Genomic DNA, 24645 nt, shown 5'->3' on the forward strand with positions numbered 1-24645 from the left:
ACTTGAACATAAAGTCTTCATCATGTCCAGAGATGGACTCATCTGGTTGGAACGTGTTGCTAAGCAACTCCTTCTTATGTCCACGTCCTTCTTATGTCCACGTCCTTCTTATGTCCACATCTTTCTGTCCACATCCTTCTGTCTACGTCCTTCTTATGTCCACGTCCTTCTGTCCACGTCCTTCTTATGTCCACGTCCTTCTGTCCACGTCTTTCTTATGTCCACGTCCTTCTGTCCACGTCCTTCTTCTGTCCACGTCCTTCTGTCCACGTCCTTCTTCTGTCCACGTCTTTCTTATGTCCACGTCTTTCTTATGTCCACGTCCTTCTTATGTCCACGTCCTTCTTATGTCCACGTCCTTCTGTCCACGTCATTCTTATGTCCATGTCCTTCTCTCAACGTCCTTCTTATGTCCACGTCCTTCTGTTGTTGCTCTAACTCTGCAGCACCTGCTGGACGGGGTTTAGAGCCCACAACTTTACTGCCCTTCGCAAGGACACTGTCCAAGGCACTGTTAAACAGAGACACTGAGGGACACTGTCCTACGCACTGTTAAACAGAGACACTGAGGGACACTGTCCAACGCGCTGTTAAGCAGAGACACTGTGACAGGACGCTGGAGACACAAAGCGGGGGACATGAGCAGAAGGCTTGCAGCAGCGATCAGATTTCCTATCTCTTCGTCCTAGCCGTCCTAACTGCGGGGACTTTATTTGACACATTCAACTGCTGCGCAACTTCAATAAGTGTCCCGCGCATGTCTCAGCATAATGTCTGTCCACTGGTTTCATTCCAGTCAGAGCACGTGAATGCAGCGCCCACTTTTCATCAGTATAATGCACTGGAACTCCGAGATAATTCTGGTTACCCAGTCCAGTAGTCCCCGGTGAGTCCAGTAGTCCCCGGTGAGTCCAGTAGTCCCCGGTGAGTCCAGTAGTCCCCGGTGAGTCCAGTAGTCCCCAGTGAGTCCAGTAGTTCCTAGTGAGTCCAGTAGTCCCCGGTGAGTCCAGTAGTCTCCAGTGAGTCCAGTAGTCCCCAGTGAGTCGATGTCCTCCATCAGACCAATGTCCTCCATCAGACAGATGTCCTCCATCAGACAGATGTCCTCCATCAGACAGATGTCCTCCACCAGACAGATGACCTCCTCCAGACCGTGTGCTCCATCAGACCGATGTCCTCCACCAGACCGATGTCCTCCTCCAGACCAATGTCCTCCACCAGACCGATGTCCTCCACCAGACCGATGTCCTCCACCACCCTAATGGGCCTGCAGTCTGTACCTGTCCACGTTGCTATGGCATCTGTTAGTTTCTCTTTCCTTTGTTTATCTCTACCCCCCCCCCCCCGCTGCATTTAACATAGTCTGCCCCCCCACGCTGCATCTAATGTAGTCTGAAGCCCCGCCCACTGTGTGTCGTTGAATGATTGGCTGGTATCACCTGTCAAGGTGATATTTCAGACAGGAAGTACTCCGGTGATAAGAAAATTCAGCTTTGCAGTATTTACAAACAAAGCCTGTGAGCAACAAACTTTTACAATAATAAAGAAATAATAAAAACTGCGTTGACGTGCAATAAAATAAATAGTCGGCGTTAATTAATTAGTTAACGCGACAATAACACGTTAACTTGCCCAGCCCTAATATATAAATATACATATTCCCACTTGGTGATGTCCAACAGATGCTGGCTCTATGTCAGTGTCTCTCAGCAACAAACACTAACTAATCAACATTAGAAGAAGAAGAAAAAGAAGAAGAAGAATCTCACCTGATGACTGTGGGGTACAGCTCGCCGGTGTAGAGGTACACGGTGGTGAAAGATGCCGAGGTAAAACCTTTACCGAGACACGCCAACACCGTCCTGACTGTCTGCAGGTCTGGGGAGGGGGGGGTGGGGGTACTGAGAGGTACTAGAACTAGAACTAATACTACTAATGTATGTGTTAAAGTCTATTCCTTAAGTGTATTAAAGCTTTTTTCCCCGAACTGCTTGTCAAGAAATTAAGTATTAGTTTTGGAGTTACCTGTGTGTTTTACCTGTGTATTACCTGTGTGTAAGTGTTATCTGTGTGTATTACCTGTGTGTGTTGCCTGTATGTAGTGTTACCTGTGTGTAAGTGTTATCTGTGTGTATTACCTGTGTGTGTTGCCTGTATGTAGTGTTACCTGTGTGTAAGTGTTATCTGTGTGTATTACCTGTGTGTGTTGCCTGTATGTAGTGTTACCTGTGTGTAGTGTTATCTGTGTGAAGTGTTATCTGTGTGTTGCCTGTGTCTAAGTGTTACCTGTGTGTGTTACCTGTGTGTAGTGTTACCTGTGTGTTGCCTGTGTCTAAGTGTTACCTGTGTGTTTTACATGTGTGTAAGTGTTACCTGTGTGTATTACCTGTGTGTAGGTGTTACCTGTGTGTAGTGTTACCTGTGTGTTTTACCTGTGTGTGTTGCCTGTGTGTAGTGTTACCTGTGTGTTTTACCTGTGTGTAAGTGTAACCTGTGTGTAGTGTTACCTGTGTGTTTTACCTGTATGTGTTGCCAGTGTGTAGTGTTACCTGTGTGTAGTGTTACCTTTGTGTTTTACCTGTGTGTAAGTGTAACCTGTGTGTAGTGTTACCTGTGTGTAGTGTTACCTGTGTGTTTTACCTGTATGTGTTGCCAGTGTGTAGTGTTACCTGTGTGTAGTGTTACCTTTGTGTTGCCAGTGTGTAAGTGTTACCTGTGTGTAGTGTTACCTGTGTATAAGTGTAACCGGTGTGTAGTGTTGCCAGTGTGTATTGTTACCTGTGTGTTTTACCTGTATGTGTTGCCAGTGTGTAGTGTTACCTGTGTGTAGCCTGTGTGTAAGTGTTACCTGTGTGTAGTGTTACCTGTGTGTTGCCTGTGTGTAAGTGTTGCCTGTGTGTAAGTGTTACCTGTGTGTTGCCTGTGTGTAAGTGTAACCTGTGTGTAGTGTTACCTGTGTGTAGTGTTACCTGTGTGTTTTACCTGTATGTGTTGCCAGTGTGTAGTGTTACCTGTGTGTAGTGTTACCTTTGTGTTGCCTGTGTGTAAGTGTTACCTGTGTGTAGTGTTACCTGTGTGTAGTGTTACCTGTGTGTTTTACCTGTATGTGTTGCCAGTGTGTAGTGTTACCTGTGTGTAGTGTTACCTGTGTGTTGCCTGTGTGTAAGTGTTACCTGTGTGTAGTGTTACCTGTGTGTTGCCTGTGTGTAAGTGTTACCTGCCGGAACAAAGATGTTGGCAAAGATGATAACTGCCGACAGGAGGAGACAGGTTGCCTGGGAAACCCTCCTCCCCAGGTAACTGAGCATGCCCAGAGCCAACAATTTGGCGGGAATATCGACGGCTCCAAAGATGATCTGCATCAGGTAGATACTAACCTGGAACAGACAACAGCCAATAGGAGGAGAGAAAGGGTTATAGGTGTTAACCCTTGACCTTTGACCCTTCTCTAACTTCTCCATGCGGTGCTTACCGTGATATGACTCACACGCGGACTGGGGGACCGGGGGACTGTGTTAGGGGGGTCTGGGGGACTGTGGGACTGTACGACTGTGGGAATGGGGGACTGTGTGAGAGGGGACTAGGGGACACTGTGCGGGGGGGACTGTGTACGGAGGGTCTGGAGGACTGGGGGACTGTGTGCAGGGGGGACTGTGAGACTGGGGGTTTGGGGGTCTGTGTGCAGGGGGTCTAGGGGACTGGGGGACTGTGTGCGGAGGATCTGGGGGACTGTGTGCGGAGGGTCTGGGGGACTGTGTGCGGAGGGTCTGGGGGACTGTGTGCGCGGGGTCTAGGGGACTGTGTGCGGAGGGTCTGATTGACGAGCACGTCCAAGATTTGGTAAAAATGTGGGAGAAGAAGTCGGTTCTCGGAGCCGCTCTCATCGTGGTGGGCACCAAAGACCAGGCACCCAAGGGTGCTGACCCCTGATGTGTGGTTAGCACTCATAGCATTGATGCTAATCATGTGACTCACCCCAAACTTCTGCAGGTCCATCGCCAAACCGTAGTAAGCAAAACTGGTGGAGAACCTGCAGAGGAAGACGGAGAGTTAACGTCCGACCTGCACTGGATCAGGACGATGTTCAACCACAACGGAAACGGGATCTGAACCTGGATCCTGTTTTAGATTGTTTATTAGTTATCTTTGATCAGGACTTGTCCTTTAATTCCCACATAAAGCAAATTCCAAGGATCGCCTTTTTTCACCTACGTAATATTGCAAAAATCAGGAATATCCTGTCTAAAAATGATGCAGAAAAACTAGTTCATGCATTTGTTACTTCTAGGTTGGATTACTGCAATTCTTTACTATCAGGCTGCTCGAAGACGTCCATAAAAACTCTTCAGCTGATCCAGAATGCTGCAGCACGTGTTCTGACAGGAACCAGGAAAAGAGACCACATCTCTCTTGTTTTAGCTTCTCTGCATTGGCTTCCTGTGAAATCCAGAATAGAATTTAAAATCCTTCTTCTCACCTACAAAGCTCTTCACGGTCAGGCTCCATCTTATCTTAAAGAGCTTATAGTACCTTACAACCCTAGGAGAGCACTACGCTCCCAGAATGCAGGGTTACTGGTGGTTCCTAGAGTCTCTAAAAGTAGAATGGGAGCCAGAGCGTTCAGCTATCAGGCTCCTCTCCTGTAAAACCAGGTTCCAGTCGGGGTCCAGGGACCAGAGCGTTCAGCTATCTGGCTCCTCTCCTGTGGAACCAGGTTCCAGTCGGGGTCCCGGGACCAGAGCCTTCAGGTATCAGGCTCCTCTCCTGTGGAACCAGGTTCCAGTCGGGGTCCCGGGACCAGAGCCTTCAGGTATCAGGCTCCTCTCCCGTGGAACCAGGGTCCAGTCTGGGTCCAGGGACCAGAGCCTTCAGCTATCAGGCTCCTCTCCTGTGGAACCAGGTTCCAGTCTGGGTTCAGGAGGCAGACACCGTCTCCACATTTAAGAGTAGGCTTAAGACTTTCCTCTTTGATAAAGCTTATAGTTAGGACATAGAATTGAATATTGTTAGGGAGTGAGGAGTCGCAGCGTCCGCCTAACTCGGCCCACCTGCTTCTCGTCATAGTTTTCAGATTTATCTATCATATAATCAAGAATATAATAAACTAAAGGGAGACTTGGCATACAGCCCGATCCGGTTGGGGAGAGTTCTAGCCCGACCAGGCTCCTCTCTTTACCCTGTCTCTCTTAGTTATGCTGGAATAGTTTTAGACAGTTGGGGACTGAGCTCCTCTCTCCTCTATCTTTCCATCTTTTCATTTATGTGCATCCATGTCCCAGAAATGCCTGTTACTAACCTAGCTCTGGGGAGTCATTCCCCGGAGTCCTTATGTTCTTTTTTCCCCAGCATGTTCCCTTGGATCAGAGAGGCTCCAAAATCAGGGTAGCAGCTGTCGCCATGGTCCCGCTACACGTTCTGTGATGCCATGTTCAACTGCTACACTGCGGTGTCCTGCTACGTCCTGCTACATCCTGCTACGTCCTACTACGTCCAGCTACGTCCTGCTACGTCCTGCTACGTCCAGCTACGACCTGCTACGTCCTGCAACGTCCTGCTGTGTCCAGCTACGTCCTGCTACGTCCTGCTACGTCCAGCTACGTCCTGCTACGTCCAGCTACGACCTGCTACGTCCTGCTACGTCCTGCTGTGTCCAGCTACGTCCTGCTACGTCCTGCTACGTCCTGCTACGTCCTGCTACGTCCTGCTACGTCCTGCTACGCCCTGCTACGTCCTGCTACGTCCTGCTACGTCCAGCTACGACCTGCTACGTCCTGCAACGTCCTGCTGTGTCCAGCTACGTCCTGCTACGTCCTGCTACGTCCAGCTACGTCCTGCTACGCCCTGCTACGTCCAGCTACGTCCTGCTACGTCCTGCTACGTCCTGCTACGTCCTGCTACATCCTGCTGTGCCTTGTAATGCCCACAGCGTCCTGCTATGCCATGAACTACTACAAAGAACTGCTACAAACTACTAATTTTTTCTATTTTTGTTATTGCCACTCTTCATTAACCCCAACCGGCCCGTCAGACACCACCTACCAAGAGCCTGGGTCTGGGTCTGGGCCTGGGTCTGGGCCTGGGCCTGGGTCTGGGTCTTGGCCTGGGTCTGTCTCTTGTTATGAATTGATACTATAAATAAAATTGAATTGAATTGAATTATTATAATAATAATAATAATAACAACAATAATAATATAATAATTATTATTATTATCATTATTATTATTATTATCATTATTATTATTATTATCATTATTATTATTATTATTATTATCATCACATTATTTATTATAGCTTCTGTATTTATCCTATTTCTGTCTTTGACCTGAATCTGTTAAGACTGTGTTTTACAAGGAGGTGTGTGTAAATGAGCAGGTACATATGTAATGAATATGTAAATGAGGATGTGCATATGTAAAATAATATGTAAATGAGCAAGTACATATGTAAATTAGTAGGTACATATGTAAATGAGCAGGTACACATATAAATCAATATGTAAATATGCAGGTACATATGTAAATGATTATTTGTAAATGAGTCAATCCATATGTAAACGGTTATGTAAATGAGCAGGTACATATGTAAATGATTATGTAAATGAGCAGGTACATATGTAAATGATTATGTAAATGAGCAGGTACATATGTAAATGAGTACATCCATATGTAAATGATTATTTGTAAATGAGTCAATCCATATGTAAACGGTTATGTAAATGAGCAGGTACATATGTAAACGGTTATGTAAATGAACAGGTACATATGTAAATGATTATGTAAATGAGCAGGTACATATGTAAATGATTATGTAAATGAGCAGGTACCAGACGAAGACAAGGCACACCGAGATGCGTCTCATCCCTCGCGTCCTCAGCAGGTCGAACGCCGTCAACGAAGACCGACTCGACTCAATCTCCTTCCTCATGTGGGAGGTCAGGACCTGCAGGTCACATGGTACACAGCTCAGCCTCAGATTGGACGACAGACACACAGACAGACTGACAGACAGGCAGGCAAGCAGACAGGCAGACAGGTGAGAAACAGACAGCAGACAGAAAGGCATGCAGGAGAAAGACAGACAGACAGGTGAGAGACAGACAGACAGACCGACCGACAGAGAGACAGACAGCAGACAGACAGGCAGGCAGGAGAGAGACAGACAGACAGGTGAGAGACAGACAAACAGACCGACCGACAGAGAGACAGACAGCAGACAGACAGGCAGGCAGGAGAGAGACAGACAGACAGACAGACAGGTGAGAGACAGACACGTGAGAGACAGACAGACAGACCGACCGACAGAGAGACACACAGAAAGGCAGGCAGGCAGGCAGGTGAAAGATAGACAGAAAGACAGTTGAGAGACAGACGGAAAGACAGGTGAGAGACAGTTTACCTCCAGGGTTAGCTTGTTGACCATCTCTGGTTTTCCGTTGATTCGAGCAACTCGGTGAAGACTCTTCAACGCCTCATCAGACCGGCGGTTCAGGACCAACCAGCGGGCAGACTCAGAGAACCACCTGACCAATCAGAGAGCAGAACACTCAGAGAACCACCTGACCAATCAGAGAGCAGAATACTCAGAGAACCACCTGACCAATCAGAGAGCCAAACACTCAGAGAACCACCTGACCAATCAGAGAGCAGAACACTCAGAGAACCACCTGACCAATCAGAGAGCAGAACACTCAGAGAACCACCTGACCAATCAGAGAGCAGAATACTCAGAGAACCACCTGACCAATCAGAGAGCAGAACACTCAGAGAACCACCTGACCAATCAGAGAGCAGAACACTCAGAGAACCACCTGACCAATCAGAGAGCAGAATACTCAGAGAACCACCTGACCAATCAGAGAGCAGAACACTCAGAGAACCACCTGACCAATCAGAGAGCAGAACACTCAGAGAACCACCTGACCAATCAGAGAGCAGAATACTCAGAGAACCACCTGACCAATCAGAGAGCCGAACACTCAGAGAACCACCTGACCAATCAGAGAGCCGAACACTCAGAGAACCACCTGACCAATCAGAGAGCAGAATACTCAGAGAACCACCTGACCAATCAGAGAGCCAAACACTCAGAGAACCACCTGACCAATCAGAGAGCAGAACACTCAGAGAACCACCTGACCAATCAGAGAGCAGAACACTCAGAGAACCACCTGACCAATCAGAGAGCAGAATACTCAGAGAACCACCTGACCAATCAGAGAGCCAAACACTCAGAGAACCACCTGACCAATCAGAGAGCAGAACACTCAGAGAACCACCTGACCAATCAGAGAGCAGAACACTCAGAGAACCACCTGACCAATCAGAGAGCAGAACACTCAGAGAACCACCTGACCAATCAGAGAGCAGAACACTCAGAGAAGTACATGACCAATCAGAGAGCCGAACACTCAGAGAACCACCTGACCAATCAGAGAGCCGAACACTCAGAGAACCACCTGACCAATCACAGAGCAGAACACTCAGAGAAGTACATGACCAATCACAGAGCAGAAATATCAGGACCACCCGCCCAATCAGAGAGCAGACAACTCAGCCTCACTGAAACCAAGGCACCAGTGAGCCTTGTTTCCATCCAGGGGGTCAGTGTGGACCTGGTGGAGGAGCAACACTGGAGGGCCCAGAAACACTCCAGCTCTCTACAGGAAGGACCAGGAACACTCCAGCTCTCTACAGGAAGGACCAGGAACACTCCAGCTCTCTACAGGAAGGACCAGGAACACTCCAGCTCTCTACAGGAAGGACCAGGAACACTCCAGCTCTCTACAGGAAGGACCAGGAACACTCCAGCTCTCTACAGGAAGGACCAGGAACACTCCAGCTCTCTACAGGAAGGACCAGGAACACTCCAGCTCTCTACAGGAAGGACCAGGAACACTCCAGCTCTCTACAGGAAGGACCAGTAACACTCCAGCCCTCTACAGGAAGGACCAAGAACACTCCAGCCCTCTACAGGAAGGACCAGGAACACTCCAGCTCTCTACAGGAAGGACCAGGAACACTCCAGCTCTCTACAGGAAGGACCAGTAACACTCCAGCCCTCTACAGGAAGGACCAAGAACACTCCAGCTCTCTACAGGAAGGACCAGGAACACTCCAGCCCTCTACAGGAAGGACCAGGAACACTCCAGCCCTCTACAGGAAGGGTTTTCTGAGGAGGCTGAGGTCCTTCAACACCTGCAGGACGATACTGAGGATGTTTAAGGAGTCTGTGGTGGCCAGTTGCATACTGGGGCAGCAGGGTGAGGGTGGCAAATGCCAACAGACTCAAACTGATCCACAAGGTCACACTCCTTATGTTTATGTATATTTCTACTTGATATTTGTACAATTTGTGCAACTGCAACACAGAATTTCAACAACTATTTTGATTTTGATTGTTATTGCCATGTTATGTGTCAGAACTCCCATGATGCTCCTGCTTAACTGAGCATCAGAGGATCACATGACCTTTACTGACCAGCTGTAGGCAAAGAACAGGAACTGGGGGGCACAGACGACCACCTGCAGCTTCCTCCAGTCTCTCAGCCAATAGGCAAGCCCCGCCAGGATCCCCTGACCAAAGGTGAAGAAGAAGGAGGTGAGCGTGCCCACTAGCGTCCTCTCTCTGGTCGGGATCCACTCCACCTCTGCAGACAGACAGGTTGGCAGACAGGTGAGCAGACACACAGGTGAGCAGACAGACAGGTTGGCAGACAGACAGATGGGCAGACAGACACGCAGAGAGACAGAAAGGCAGGTACTTAGAGAGACTGCATTCAGGATGATGCCAGACACCGCCATCCCACTCAGGAACCTGAAGACGCAGTAGACCGTGTAGGATGGGGAGAGGGCGGAGCTACAACCCAGAATCCCCAGCTGCAGGTAGGACCAGATCAGGATAGACCGCCTCCCAAACCTGAGAGACACATTCAGAGAGACAGAGAGGGAGACAGAGAGAAAGGCAGGCGGGCAAAGAGTGACACAGACCAAGAGACAGAGAGGGAGACAGAGAGGGACAGACAGAGAGGGAGACAGACAGGCAGGCAGGCAGAGAAACAGACAGAGAGGGACAGACAGAGAGGGAGACAGACAGGCAGGCCAAGAGACAGACAAAGAGACAGGCAGGCAGAGAGAGAGACCGACAGAGAGAGACAAACAGTGGCAGCCAGAGAGGAAGACAGAGGGAGAGACAGATCTCATTGGCCTGGATTTAGTTCACACCTATGTCTCATGTGTCTTTTCTAACTTGTGTCTCTCACCCTGTCATTCTGTTCTGTTGTGACAGAGACAGAGAGGGACAGACAGAGAGAGATTGGGGACAGCTCTTAGCTAACTCGACAGAGAGGGACAGACAGAGAGGGACAGGGGACAGCTCTTACCTAACTCGACAGAGAGGGACAGAGGACAGCTCTTAGCTAACTCGACAGAGAGGGACAGACAGAGAGGGACAGACAAAGAGAGACAGGGGACAGCTCTAAGATAACACAACAGAGAGGGACAGACTGAGAGGGACAGGGGACAGTTCTAAGCTAACTCTGGCTGTTTTAAACTGGGTTTTCTTCATTAACTCTGTCCCTTTGTGAAATAAAATGACCTGAAGCAAAAGGACATGAAGACGCCACCAGGACATGGAGACACCACTAGGACATGAAGACGCCACTAGGACCTGAAGATATAAAGACACCACTAGGACATTAAAACACGACTAAAGCACATGAAGACACAACTAGGACATGAAGACGCCACTAGGACATGAAGACACCACTAGCACATGAAGACACCACTAGGGCATGAAAAAGCCACTAGGACATTAAGACAACACTAGGACATGAAGACGCCACTAGAACATGAAGAAGCCACTAGGACACTAAGACACCACTAGGCCATGAAGACACCACTAGGACATGAAGACGCCACTAGGACATGAGAGTCTCACCTGTCTGAGAGGCCGCCGTAGATGACGGCGCCGGACAACACGCCGCCCATGTAGATGGTCTGGATCATCTGCTTCAGAGGACGCAGAGAACACACCAGCTCCCACTGAGAGACAGACCGGTTCAGAGAGACAGACAGTGAGAGAGACAGGTTCAGAGAGACAGACAACAGACAGAGTGAGAGACAGACAGGTTCAGAGAGACAAACAGGGAGAGAGACAGACAACAGACAGAGAGACAGACGGGGAGATATTCAATCCAATCCACTTTATTTCTATAGCACATGTTACAAACACAAAGTTACCAAAGTGCTGCACAGAAAAGTCAAACATACAAAACAATTGATGTAAAATATTGTAAAAACAAAATAAGAGCATCGGGTTTAAAAAAATTAAAAAATAGATAAAATGAATAAATACTAAAATACAGTAAAACAATAAGAGACATCAAAGGACCACACAACTCACATGGAGTTAAAAGCCAAAGAATCAAAATGTGTCTTAAGACGAGACTGTTGGGGCTGTTGGGACATGGAGGGGCTGTTGGGACATGGAGGGACTGTTGGGAGTGTTGGGGCTGTTGGGACATGGAGGGGCTGTTGGGACATGGAGGGACTGTTGGGGCTGTTGGGACGTGGAGGGGCTGTTGGGGCTGTTGGGGCTGTTGGAACATGGAGGGGCTGTTGGGACATGGAGGGACTGTTGGGACATGGAGGAACTGTTGGGGCATTTTGGGGCTGTTGGGACATGGAGGGGCTGTTGGGACATGGAGGAGCTGTTGGGGCTGTTGGGACATGGAGGGACTGTTGGGACATGGAGGAGCTGTTGGGGCTGTTGGGACATGGAGGGACTGTTGGGACATGGAGGAGCTGTTGGGACATGGAGGGGCTGTTGGGACATGGGGGGGGCTGTTGGGGCTGTTGGGACATGGGGGGGCAGAGCGTTCCAGAGTTTAGGTCCAACCACAGAAAAGGCCCTGTCCCCCCCGAGTTGTAAGTCTTGTCTTGGGGACCACAAGCTGGAGCTGGCTCTCTGGATCAGGTCCGAGATATATGTTGGGGGGGCCGGTCCATTCACAGCTTTAAAAACAAACTATAAAATCTTAAAATCAATCCTGAAACGTACAGGAAGCCATGCAATGAGGCAAGAACTGGACTTATATGAAGTTATATGGAGTTATATGGAGTTATATGAAGTTATCTGGAGTTATATGGAGTTATATGGAGTTATATGGAGTTATATGGAGTTATATGAAGTTATATGGAGTTATATGGAGTTATATGAAGTTATATGGAGTTATATGGAGTTATATGGAGTTATATGAAGTTATATGGAGTTATCTGGAGTTATGTGAAGTTATATGGAGTTATATGGAGTTATATGGAGTTATATGAAGTTATATGGAGTTATCTGGAGTTATGTGAAGTTATATGGAGTTATATGGAGTTATATGGAGTTATACTGAGTTATATGAAGTTATATGGAGTTATATGAAGTAATATGGAGTTATATGGAGTTATATGAAGTTATATGAAGTTATAAGAAGTTATATGGAGTTATATGAAGTTATATGGAGTTATATGAAGTTATATGGAGTTATATGGAGTTATGTGAAGTTATATGGAGTTATATGGAGTTATATGGAGTTATATGAAGTTATATGGGGTTATATGGAGTTATATGAAGTTATATGGAGTTATATGGAGTTATATGAAGTTATATGGAGTTATATGGAGTTATATGGAGTTATATGGAGTTATGTGAAGTTATATGGAGTTATATGAAGTTATATGGAGTTATATGGAGTTATATGGGGTTATATGGAGTTATATGGAGTTATATGAAGTTATATGAAGTTATATGGAGTTATATGGAGTTATATGGAGTTATATGAAGTTATATGGGGTTATATGGAGTTATATGGAGTTATATGGAGTTATATGAAGTTATATGGGGTTATATGGAGTTATATGGGGTTATATGGAGTTATATGAAGTTATATGGGGTTATATGGAGTTATATGGGGTTATATGGAGTTATATGAAGTTATATGAAGTTATATGGAGTTATATGGAGTTATATGGAGTTATATGAAGTTATATGGGGTTATATGGAGTTATATGGAGTTATATGGAGTTATATGAAGTTATATGGGGTTATATGGAGTTATATGGGGTTATATGGAGTTATATGAAGTTATATGGGGTTATATGGAGTTATTTGGAGTTATATGAAGTTATATGGGGTTATATGGAGTTATATGAAGTTATATGAAGTTATATGGAGTTATATGAAGTTATATGAAGTTATATGGAGTTTTATGAGCGCGCCTTTTGGTTCCAGTTAAAAGACGTGCTGCAGAAGTTTGGACTAACTGTAAGCGTGAAAGTGCTTTGTGATTAATATTGATATAAAGTGACCTTTTACGTAACCTGATGTATAGATTTATGTGTAGGGTGTCTGAGTCAGAAAATGACATCATCTCTGTTTTGGCGAACCCTGTACGTAGTTCTGTCAGATTCTCCTCCAGATTGTGGAACCATTGGCGAACATGTCTGTATACTAGACACTGAACATTGTGGAAGGCTTTATTTTAATTTTATTTTTGTGTATTTTGTATTTTTGTGTTTGTATATGTTCTTATTCTGATATGGATCCCCCTGGGTCTGAAATAAAGTTTATTATATTATTATACATTACAGTCTCTAAACGAGAAGAAATAAAAGCATGTGTAGCTTGTTCAAAACTGTTAAAAGACAAAAACGGTTTAACTTTAGCTAAAAGGCGAAGATGATAAAAACTAGATTTCACAACTGCATTTATTTGTTTGTCAAGTTTAAAATCACTGTCTATTTTTACCCCAAGGTCAGTTACAACAGGATGCACAAAATCATTGAGGGGGCCCAAGTTTATCATAGAGTTAGTGGGGCCAAACGGCATGATCTCAGTTTTACTCTCATTTAGTTTAAAAAAATGTTGGGCTAACCACGCTTTGACGACATTTAAACAGTCGAGTAGGGGTGTCAGGGGGCTGCCTTCCTGCTTTTTGATCTTTATATAAATCTGACAATCATCAGCATAAAGATGATAGGAGATGCGATGCATTTTAAAGACTATTCCAAGTGGAAGGAGGTACAGTGCCAAAAGAATAGGACCAAGAATAGATCCCTGAGGGACTCCACAGTTAAGAGGCACAGTTGATGAGGTAGAGTCCCCCATTTTAACAAAGAAGCATCTCCCTGAAAGATATGACTGGAACCATTTGAAGGCAGTCCCCCTGACTCCCACACAGCTTTCCAAGCGACATAATAGAATTGTGTGGTCAACTGTGTCGAAAGCAGCAGTGAGATCTAAAAGCACTAAAATGGCTGAATCACCAGAATTCGTTATTAAAAAAAGGTCATTAAAAACCTTTAAAAGTGCTATGAAATGCTTTAAAACCTGACTGAAAAATATCTAAAGTGCCATGTGCCTCCAAAAAAAACTGTAGCTGCATAAATACACATTTTTCCAAAAGTTTTGATAAAAAAGGAAGCTTTAAAATAGGGCAATAATTTGAAACATTTGTGGTGTCAAGTCCAGCTTTCTTAATCAATGGCTCCATCACTGCTTTTTTACAAAAAGTAGGCACAACTCCAGAAGACAGGCTACTATTTATAATTTACTCAACATGAGAGCCAATCGTTTCCCATACATCCTTAAAAAGGTTTTGGGGGACAGGGTCTGTGGGGGATGTGGAGGGTTTAATTTGATTGATGACCTTTGTAAGAGACGGCAGTGAAACTGGCTCAAACTGACTCAAAAAATAGCTGAGCAGTGCATGTTTAAGGAGACGCTTAAAAAAGGGGGGGGAATATATTGGCTCGGATATTTGAAACTTTACTGTTAAAAAAGTCCAAAAACTTCTCACAAGTATCAGGTGACATTTCAATAGAGGTGGATTGTGGAGGGTTCAACACAGACCCAATGGTTTTAGAAAGAACAATTGTTGGCATTTTGAGAAACTATGTCTGAAAAATATTGTGTTTGTTTAGCTTTAACAATTTTTTTATAGTTTCTCCAGCTGTCGTGTAAAATCTGATAAGACACCTGCAGCCCATCGTGTTTCCACCGGCGCTCTGCCCTTCTACACTCTGGCCTGGGTCACGCCTGGCTTCACAGTGCCATGGCTCAGGCTTTGGTCTAGGGCGCATGGCTCTTAGTGGAGCTCCAGGGTCCAGGAACTCAGAACAGGTGGACAGAAAAACGTTTGCACATGAGCAGCAAAACAAGAAGAAAAACAGGAGGTGTCGGGCTTAAGAGTGCGGCCATGACGCACGGGAGCAAACATGACAGGACAATGATCCGAAAAAATAGCATCAGACACTAAAACATTCTCAATAGGCAGCCCATAGGACAGTACAAGATCCAATAAATGGCCATGTATTTGTATGGATCCTGCAACATGTTGAGTTAAATTAAAACCATCAATCAAATCTAAAAACCTTTCGCCATAGCCTTTTGAAGGGCAACAGACGTCTACGTTAAAATCACCAACAATTAAAATCGCATCATAATTTGTCCTTACAACCGCAATAAAATCAGAAAAGTCTTTATTAAAGTCATGAGAACCGGATTACGCGCATCCAGTTCAAAGCAACTTAGCTCAAATGAGGTAAAAGCCATCGACAATTACTTACAATGTAAGCGACTTTTTAATATTGTGTCAATACCTCCTCCACGTCCAGTCGGACGCCGTGTGTTGATAAAAGCACACTCGGGAGGGAACAGTTCTGAAAAGGCAGTGGACTCACCCAGATTAATCCATGTTTCTGTAATAAAGAATAAATCCAATGAATGCGCATTGAAGAAGTCCTTCAGAATAAACAACTTTTTCATCACGGATCTTGCATTCACAAGCGCACACCTAGCTGAAGCCTGGACGCGGTTAGCTGCCGAAGCTACCCGTCTTAGCGGCTGGAGATGGCCGGGTTCACTCCACGTAGCCGAGGTCGGTAATGGCGCACAGCAAGACACTCGTCCAGTTGACCAACAACAGGGACCAAAAAGCTGCCAGCAGGAGCGGAGATGCGCCGAGATATCAGCCGGTAAAAAGCCTCATATTCTTGAGGGATACCTGCGTTGGACCACGCCAAATCTGGAGAGAGTGCTAGCCAGGATTTCAGCCTGCCTAGCCTGCCGCTGGACAGTCCTCTGCGCCGGTGTTTCCTAGGAAGCAGGGCCTTCAGGTGCTTGTATGTCAGCCAGGTAAGAGGGACGGGAATTTGAAGATATTATTGTTATATTCAGCACATTAGTTGGTTGGTGGACACCTGGGTTCCTTAGTTGGTTGGTGGACACCTGGGTTCCTTAGTTGGTTGGTGGACACCTGGGTTCCTTAGTTGGTTGGTGGACACCTAGCTGATACCATTGACTCCTCTTTCTCTGATTTACTTTACAATAAACAATGAATTGGCATTTTAACCTGCACATGCATGAAAACACTACTTTCACAAACAACACGACATTGTGACATGTTTTTCCTGCTCTTCTCTCCCAGGAACTTTACAAGTTATTAAAATAACATGTAAAGTTCCCGGGAGAATACTTACATCTCAACTACACAATTGTCTCAAAAGAAATGTCAAAGGCAAGTGCTTGCCCCGCTTTTGTGGTTCCTTTTTTTTTGGTTTATAAATAAAAACTTAGTTTCAAACATTGAGATGAACAGGGAGACAGACAGGTTTAGAGAGACAGACAAAAGACAGAGAGAGACAGAAGGTTCAGAGAGACAGATTCAGAGAGACAGACAAAAGAAATTAGAGAGACAGACAGGTTTAGAGAGACAGACAAAAGAAATTAGAGAGACAGACAGGTTTAGAGAGACAGATTCAGAGAGACAGACAACAGACAGAGAGAGACAGAAGGTTCAGAGAGACAGATTCAGAGAGACAGACAAAAGAAAGTAGAGAGACAGACAGGGAGACAGAAAGTCACCACAACCTGTGTCGTGGTTACCTCGGAGACGGTGGTGGCGAGGAACTCGGAGGTGTCGAACGTCCACCCGTCCAAACATCCCTCGGTCTGCAGTGCGCTAACGTTAGCGGAGCTGTTAGCATCTAGCAGCCGCCACTGGGGCTCCACAAACCTGGACAACAACACAAACCGGAAGTGAGTCACTTCACGTACCTGGACAACAACAGCACAAACAGGAAGTGAGTCACTTCACGTACCTGGACAACAACAACAAAAACAGGAAGTGAATCACAGGAAGTTACATCATCAACACAAAGCCAGGTTACCTCCTGCAGCGGTCCAGTCTAGTTCCTGAAGAGTCGAGAGGGATGAATGCTTTCAGCAGCTGCTTCTCATCCACCTGCAACAACCAATCAGGTTCATCCATCTTACAAACCAATCAGGTTCATTCTTTTTACAGACCAATCAGGTTTATCCACCCAAAGAGACCAGAGGAACACCAACCAGGGGAACACCAACCAGGGGAACACCCACCAGGGGAACACCCACCAGGGGAACACCAACCAATACTGACCAGAGGAACCATTACTGACCAGAGGAACACCAACCAGAGGAACACTAACCAATACTGACCAGAGGAACACCAACCAGGGAAACACCAACCAGGGGAACACCAACCAGGGTAACACCAACCAGAGGAACACCCACCAGGGGAACACCAACCAGAGGAATACCAACCAATACTGACCAGAGGAACCATTAGTGACCAGAGGAACACCAACCAGAGGAACACTAACCAATGCTTATCAGAGCAACACCAACCAGGGGAACACCAACCACGGTAACACCAACAAGAGGAACACCAACCAGGGGAACACCAACCAGGGGAACACCAACCAATGCTGACCAGAGGAACACCAACCAGAGGAACACCAACCAATGCTGACCAGAGGAACACCAACCAACTGATGCTAACTAGAGGAACACCAACCAGAGGAACACCAACCAACTGATGCTGACCAGAGGAACACCAACCAGAGGAACACCAACCGATGCTGACCAGAGGATCATCAAACAATGCTGACCAGAGAAACACCAACCAGAGGAACACTAACCAATGCTGATCAGAGGAACACCAACCCGGGAACACCAACCAGGGGAACACCAACCGATGCTGACCAGAGGAACACCCACCAGGGGAACACCAACCATTGCTGACCAGAGGAACACCAACCAGAGGAACACCAACCGATGCTGACCAGAGGAACACCAACCAGGGGAACACCAAAAATGCTGACCAGAGGAACACCAACCAATGCTGACCAGAGGAACACCAACCAGAGAAACATCAACCAGAGGAACACCATCCGATGCTGACCAGAGGAACACCAACCACAGGAACACCAACCAATGCTGACCAGAAGAACATCAACCAATGCTGACCAGAGGAACACCAACCAGAGGAACACCAACCAATGCTGACCAGAGGAAGATCAACCAAAGGAACACCAACCAATACTGACCAGAGGAACCAATACTGACCAGAGGAACACCAACCAGAGGAGCACTAACCAATGCTGATCAGAGCAACTAGGTAACTAGGGTAACACCAACAAGAGGAACAGCAACCAGGGAAACGCCAACAAGAGGAACACCAACCAGGGGAAAACCAACCAATGCTGACCAAAGGAACACCAACCAGAGGAACACCAACCGATGCTGACCAGAGGAACACCAACCAGGGGAACACCAACCAATGCTGACCAGAGGAACATCAACCAGAGGAACACCAACCGATGCTGACCAGAGGAACACCAGCCAACTGATGCTGACCAGAGGAACACCAACCAGAGGAACACCAACCAGGGGAACACCAACAAATTCTGACCAGAGGAACACCAACCAATGCTGACCAGAGGAACACCAACCAGAGGAAAACCAACTGATGCTGACCAGGGGAACACCAACTAGGGGAACACCAACCAGAGGAACACCAACCAGGGGAATACCTACCAGAGGAACACCAACCTAAGGAACACCAACCAGGGGAACACCAACCAGAGGAACACCAACCAGGGGAACACCAACCAGAGGAATACCAACCTAAGGAACACCAACCAGGGGAACACCAACCAGAGGAACACCAACTAGGGGAACACCAACCAGAGGAACACCAACCAGGGGATCACCAACCGATGCTGACCAGAGGAACACCAACCCAAGGAACACCAGCCAGAGGAACACTAACCAGGGGAACACCAAGCAGAGGAACACTAACCAGAGGAACACCAACCAATGCTGACCAGAGGAACACCAACCAGAGAAACACCAACCGATGCTGACCAGAGGAATACCAACCAGGGGAACACCAACCAGAGGAACACCAACCGATGCTGACCAGAGGAACACCAACCAGGGTTACACCAGCAAATGCTGACCAGAGGAACACCAACCAATGCTGACCAGAGGAACAGCAACCAATGCTGACCAGAGGAACACAAACCAGAGGAAAACCAACTGATGCTGACATGGGGGATCACCAACTAGGGGAACACCAACCAGAGGAACACCAACCAGGGGAATACCAACCAGAGGTACACCAACCTAAGGAACACCAACCAGGGGAACACCAACCAGAGGAACACCAACCAGGGGAACACCAACCAGAGGAATACCAACCTAAGGAACACCAACCAGGGGAACACCAACCAGGGGAACACCAACTAGGGGAACCCCAACCAGAGGAACACCAACCAGGGGAACACCAACCGATGCTGACCAGAGGAACACCAACCAGGGGAACACCAAGCAGAGGAACACTAATCAGAGGAACACCAACCAATGCTGACCAGAGGAACACCAACCAGAGGAACACCAACCAGAGGAACACCCACCAGGGGAACACCAACCAGAGGAATACCAACCAATACTGACCAGAGGAACCATTACTGACCAGAGGAACACCAACCAGAGGAACACTAACCAATGCTTATCAGAGCAACACCAACCAGGGGAACACCAACCAGGGTAACACCAACAAGAGGAACACCAACCAGGGGAACGCCAACAAGAGGAACACCAACCAGGGAACACCAACCAATGCTGACCAGAGGAACACCAACCAGAGGAACACCAACCAATGCTGACCAGAGGAACACCAACCAACTGATGCTGACCAGAGGAACACCAACCAGAGGAACACCAACCAACTGATGCTGACCAGAGGATCATCAACCAATGCTGACCAGAGAAACACTAACCAGAGGAACACTAACCAATGCTGATCAGAGGAACACCAACAAGGGGAACACCAACCAGGGGAACACCAACCGATGCTGACCAGAGGAACACCAACCAGGGGAACACCAAGCAGAGGAACACTAATCAGAGGAACACCAACCAATGCTGACCAGAGGAACACCAACCAGAGGAACACCAACCAGAGGAACACCCACCAGGGGAACACCAACCAGAGGAATACCAACCAATACTGACCAGAGGAACCATTACTGACCAGAGGAACACCAACCAGAGGAACACTAACCAATGCTTATCAGAGCAACACCAACCAGGGGAACACAACCAGGGTAACACCACAAGAGGAACACCAACCAGGGAAACGCCAACAAGAGGAACACACCACCAGGGGAACACCAACCAATGCTGACCAGAGGAACACCAACCAGAGGAACACCAACCAATGCTGACCAGAGGAACACCAACCACTGATGCTGACCAGAGGAACACCAACCAGAGGAACACCAACCAACTGATGCTGACCAGAGGTCATCAACCAAGCTGACCAGAGGAACACCAACCAGAGGAACATCAACCAATGCTGACCAGAGAAACACCAACCAGAGGAACACTAACCAATGCTGATCAGAGGAACACCAACAAGGGGAACACCAACCAGGGGAACACCAACCGATGCTGACCAGAGGAACACCCACCAGGGGAACACCAACCATTGCTGACCAGAGGAACACCAACCAGAGGAACACCAACCGATGCTGACCAGAGGAACACCAACCAGGGGAACACCAACCAGGGGAACACCAAGCAGAGGGACACTAATCAGAGGAACACCAACCAATGCTGACCAGAGGAACACCAACCAGAGGAACACCAACCGATGCTGACCAGAGGAATACCAACCAGGGGAACACCAACCGATGCTGACCAGAGGAATACCAACCAGGGGAACACCAACCAGGGGAACACCAACCAGAGGAACACCAACCAGAGGAACACCAATCAAGGGAACACCAACCAGAGGAACACCAACCAGGGGAACACCAACCGATGCAGACCAGTGTGGACCAGTAAACATGACGAAGCGCAGCGTCGTATTCAATGCTTTGTGTTTTTAACATTACAGATGTACATGTTGGACTCGGTCTGCGAGGACATATGAAATAAATATGAAAGGTTACCTGGTGGAGAGACAAGTTGTAGAGGCTGTGATTGGCCGGCAGGCTGTAGAGGCTGTGATTGGCCGGCAGGCGGCAGTGGTGGGCGGGGATTCCTGAGACAAAGTTGTTGAGCAAGTTCTGACTTGCCATCAACAGACCTGGTAAACTGATCAGAGTCACGTGAAGCCACTGGTACCTGCCGAACCCCCCCACCTAGGGGGGGGAGGGGGGAGAACACCATTATCAGACACCAGCAACTACCAGCGTGATACTTGAGACAGTAATCAGAGTAATCAGAGTACATGAGACAGTAATCAGAGTAATCAGAGTACATTAGACAGTAATCAGAGTAATCAGAGTACATGAGACAGAAATCAGAGTAATCAGAGTACATGAGACAGTAATCAGAGTAATCAGAGTACATGAGACAGTAATCAGAGTAATCAGAGTACATGAGACAGAAATCAGAGTTATCAGAGTAAATGAGGCAGTAATCAGAGTACATGAGACAGAAATCAGTTATCAGAGTACATGAGGCAGTAATCAGAGTACATGAGACAGAAATCAGAGTTATCAGAGTACATGAGGCAGTAATCAGAGTACATGAGACAGTAATCAGAGTACATGGAGTACTAGTACCTCCTGCAGCAGGTCAGCAAAGCCCATCTTCTCTTCAGTCTGATTTCTTATTTTGTTTTGATATTTTTGTTTTAAAACTTTAACTTTAACAAATGTTAGTGTAGCGTTCTTCTTCTCAGCTTCTCCTCCTCCGATGAGACAGTCCATCCACAGGTGGTCAGTTATTATTAATAATATCTATTATTATTATTAATAATATAAATTATAAAAAATATCTATTATTATTAATATCTAATAATGATTTCCATCAGAAATAACCTGAAAACAAAAAGAACTACATTAGAATTGTAATACTCCAGACTCTAAAACTATTCCCAACTCTAAAATGAGTCCAGACTCCAAAACTATTCCAGACTCCAAAACTATTCCAGACTCTAAAACTATGCCCGACTCTAAAACTATTCCCAACTCTAAAACTATGCCCGACTCTAAAACTATTCCCAACTCTAAAACTATTCCCAACTCTAAAACTATGCCCGACTCTAAAACTATTCCCAACTCTAAAACTATGCCCGACTCTAAAACTATTCCAGACTTTAAAACTATTCCAGACTTTAAAACTATTCCAGACTCTAAAACTATTCCAGACTCTAAAACTATTCCAGACTCTAAAACTATTCCAGACTTTAAAACTATTCCCGACTCTAAAACTATTCCAGACTCTAAAACTATTCCAGACTTTAACACTATTCCAGACTTTAACACTATTCCAGACTCTAAAACTATTCCAGACTCTAAAACTATTCCAGACTCTAAAACTATTCCAGACTTTAAACTATTCCAGACTCTGAAACTATTCCAGATTTAAAGCTAATCCAGACTTAAAACTAATCCAGACTTAAAACTATTTCCAACTCTAAAATGTCGTGTGTGTTTGTGTGTGTGTGTGTGTGCGTGTTTGTGTGCACGTGTGTGTTTGCGTGTGTGCGTGTGCATGTGTGTGTGTGCGGTGTGTGCGTGTTGTGTGTGCGTATGCGTGCATGTGCGTGTGTATGCGTGTGTGTGCGTGCATATGCATGTGTGTGTGTGTGTGTGTGTGCTGGTTGGTTGTGTGTGTGTGTGTGCGCGTGTGTGCATATGCGCGTGTGTGTGTGTGCGTGCGTGTGTGTGTGTGCGTGCATATGCGCATGTGTGCGTGTGTTGTGTGTGTTGGTTGGTGTGTGTGTGTGTGTGTTTTTGTTGGTGGTGTGTGTGTGTGGTGTGTGTGTTTGTTGGTTTGTGTGTGTGTGTGTTGTGTGGTGTGTGGTGTGTGTGTGGTGTGTGTGTGTGTGTTTGTGTCTAAAGTATTCCAAACTCTAACATAATATTTCCATCAACTGTCCAACAGGACGTCCTGTTGTGCCAGCCCTCTTTGAAACATTGACACGTTTATTTCTCATACAGTCATAACACAGAATTGGTTTAAATGTGAACTGTAAAAAGGTGAAACATCAATATACACATGTTGAAATAATATATAGAAATTTAGTTAGTAAATAAGAACAATAATTATTATTACTATGATGCAGAAGTGTTGGGTCGTGGTTTAAATGTGAACTGTAAAAAGGTGAAAAGTTTGCATGGAGTCTGGTGAGAGCTCTTAAGGGATTACAGCAGCTGAATGAAACACAACAAACAGGATGTTCTTTGTAAAATGTTAGAAAACATACTTACAGTCAGACGGACGAACATGTGGATGGAGAGATGGAGATGGACGGATGGACGGAGAGACCAAAGTGTGGAGCAGCAGACACAGATGGCTGACCGTTGTTGAGTGGTGGAGAGACTGAATCTGTTTTACTGCTTAACAATCGCTTGTTTTCAGTTAATGGTTAAACGTAATCTCTCCCTCTCTCCCTCCCTCTCTCTCTTTCTCTCTCTCACCCTCCCTCTCTCTCTCTCTCACTCTCTCTCTTTCTCTCTCTCACCCTCTCTCTCTCTCTCTCACTCACACTCTCTCCTCTCTCTCCCGTCCGCTCTCACCCTCTCCCTCTCTCTCCCTCTCTCTCTCACCCTCTCTCTCCCTCCCTCTCCTCTCTTTCTCTCTCACCACCCTCTCTCTCTCTCTCTCTCTCTCCGTCTCTCTCACCCTCTCTCTCTCCCTCTCCCTGTCTCTCTCCCCTTCTCTCCCTCTCCCTCTCTCTCTCTCTCTCCTGCAGACGGCGTATAGACCGTCTGCAGACGGCGTGCAGACGGCGTGCAGGTTGTGACTCGTGATGAACTCGTCCCGTGTGTTTTTGTGTCCTCGCTGCTCGCTGAGTCGCTTCAGATTCAAACAACAAACGACTCAGCGGGCAGCGGACCAGCTGAAGAACACACACACACACACACACACACACACACACACACACACATAAAAACAAACACACGCACAGAAACAAACACACATGCACAGAAACAAATGCACACACATGCACACACACCCACGTAGACATTTGCACTCACGCACAGACACACACACACACCCACACACACGTATAGACATTTACATTCACGCACACACACATACGCGCAAACACACACGTATGGGGTGGTGATGGCGCAGTGGATATGTTCGATTCCCACTGCGCTACATCAACCCCTGAGTCCCTGAGCCAGGCATTAACCCCTCGTTACCCCAGAGGAGTGGGACCTCTGACACATAGAACAGCTGTTGGTCGGCTGGATGATGTCAAGTTATGTGATGTAACACACACAGACATATACACACAAACACACACACA

The 24645-nt window shown here is 46.6% G+C and overlaps 1 protein-coding gene across 1 annotated transcript in view; it reads right to left on the minus strand.

Moving 5' to 3' along the window:
- Window positions 1–23820, minus strand: part of oatx (organic anion transporter X) — a 26917-nt gene extending 3097 nt beyond the window's left edge. The window contains exons 1-13 of the mRNA XM_032508298.1: window positions 23597–23820; window positions 21944–22201; window positions 21326–21517; window positions 17216–17289; window positions 16932–17061; window positions 10938–11041; window positions 9763–9917; window positions 9480–9648; window positions 7398–7521; window positions 6826–6941; window positions 3976–4030; window positions 3218–3377; window positions 1770–1878 (exon numbers count right to left, since the gene is read on the minus strand). Coding sequence (XP_032364189.1) covers window positions 1770–1878; window positions 3218–3377; window positions 3976–4030; window positions 6826–6941; window positions 7398–7521; window positions 9480–9648; window positions 9763–9917; window positions 10938–11041; window positions 16932–17061; window positions 17216–17289; window positions 21326–21517; window positions 21944–22090 — 1535 coding nt within the window. The 5' untranslated portion in view covers window positions 22091–22201; window positions 23597–23820. The remainder of the gene's footprint in view (window positions 1–1769; window positions 1879–3217; window positions 3378–3975; window positions 4031–6825; window positions 6942–7397; window positions 7522–9479; window positions 9649–9762; window positions 9918–10937; window positions 11042–16931; window positions 17062–17215; window positions 17290–21325; window positions 21518–21943; window positions 22202–23596) is intronic.
- Between the last annotated feature and the right edge of the window lie 825 nt (window positions 23821–24645).

This window comes from Etheostoma spectabile, unplaced genomic scaffold (genome assembly GCF_008692095.1).
Source record: "Etheostoma spectabile isolate EspeVRDwgs_2016 unplaced genomic scaffold, UIUC_Espe_1.0 scaffold00007120, whole genome shotgun sequence".
NCBI classification, from domain to species: Eukaryota; Metazoa; Chordata; class Actinopteri; order Perciformes; family Percidae; genus Etheostoma; species Etheostoma spectabile.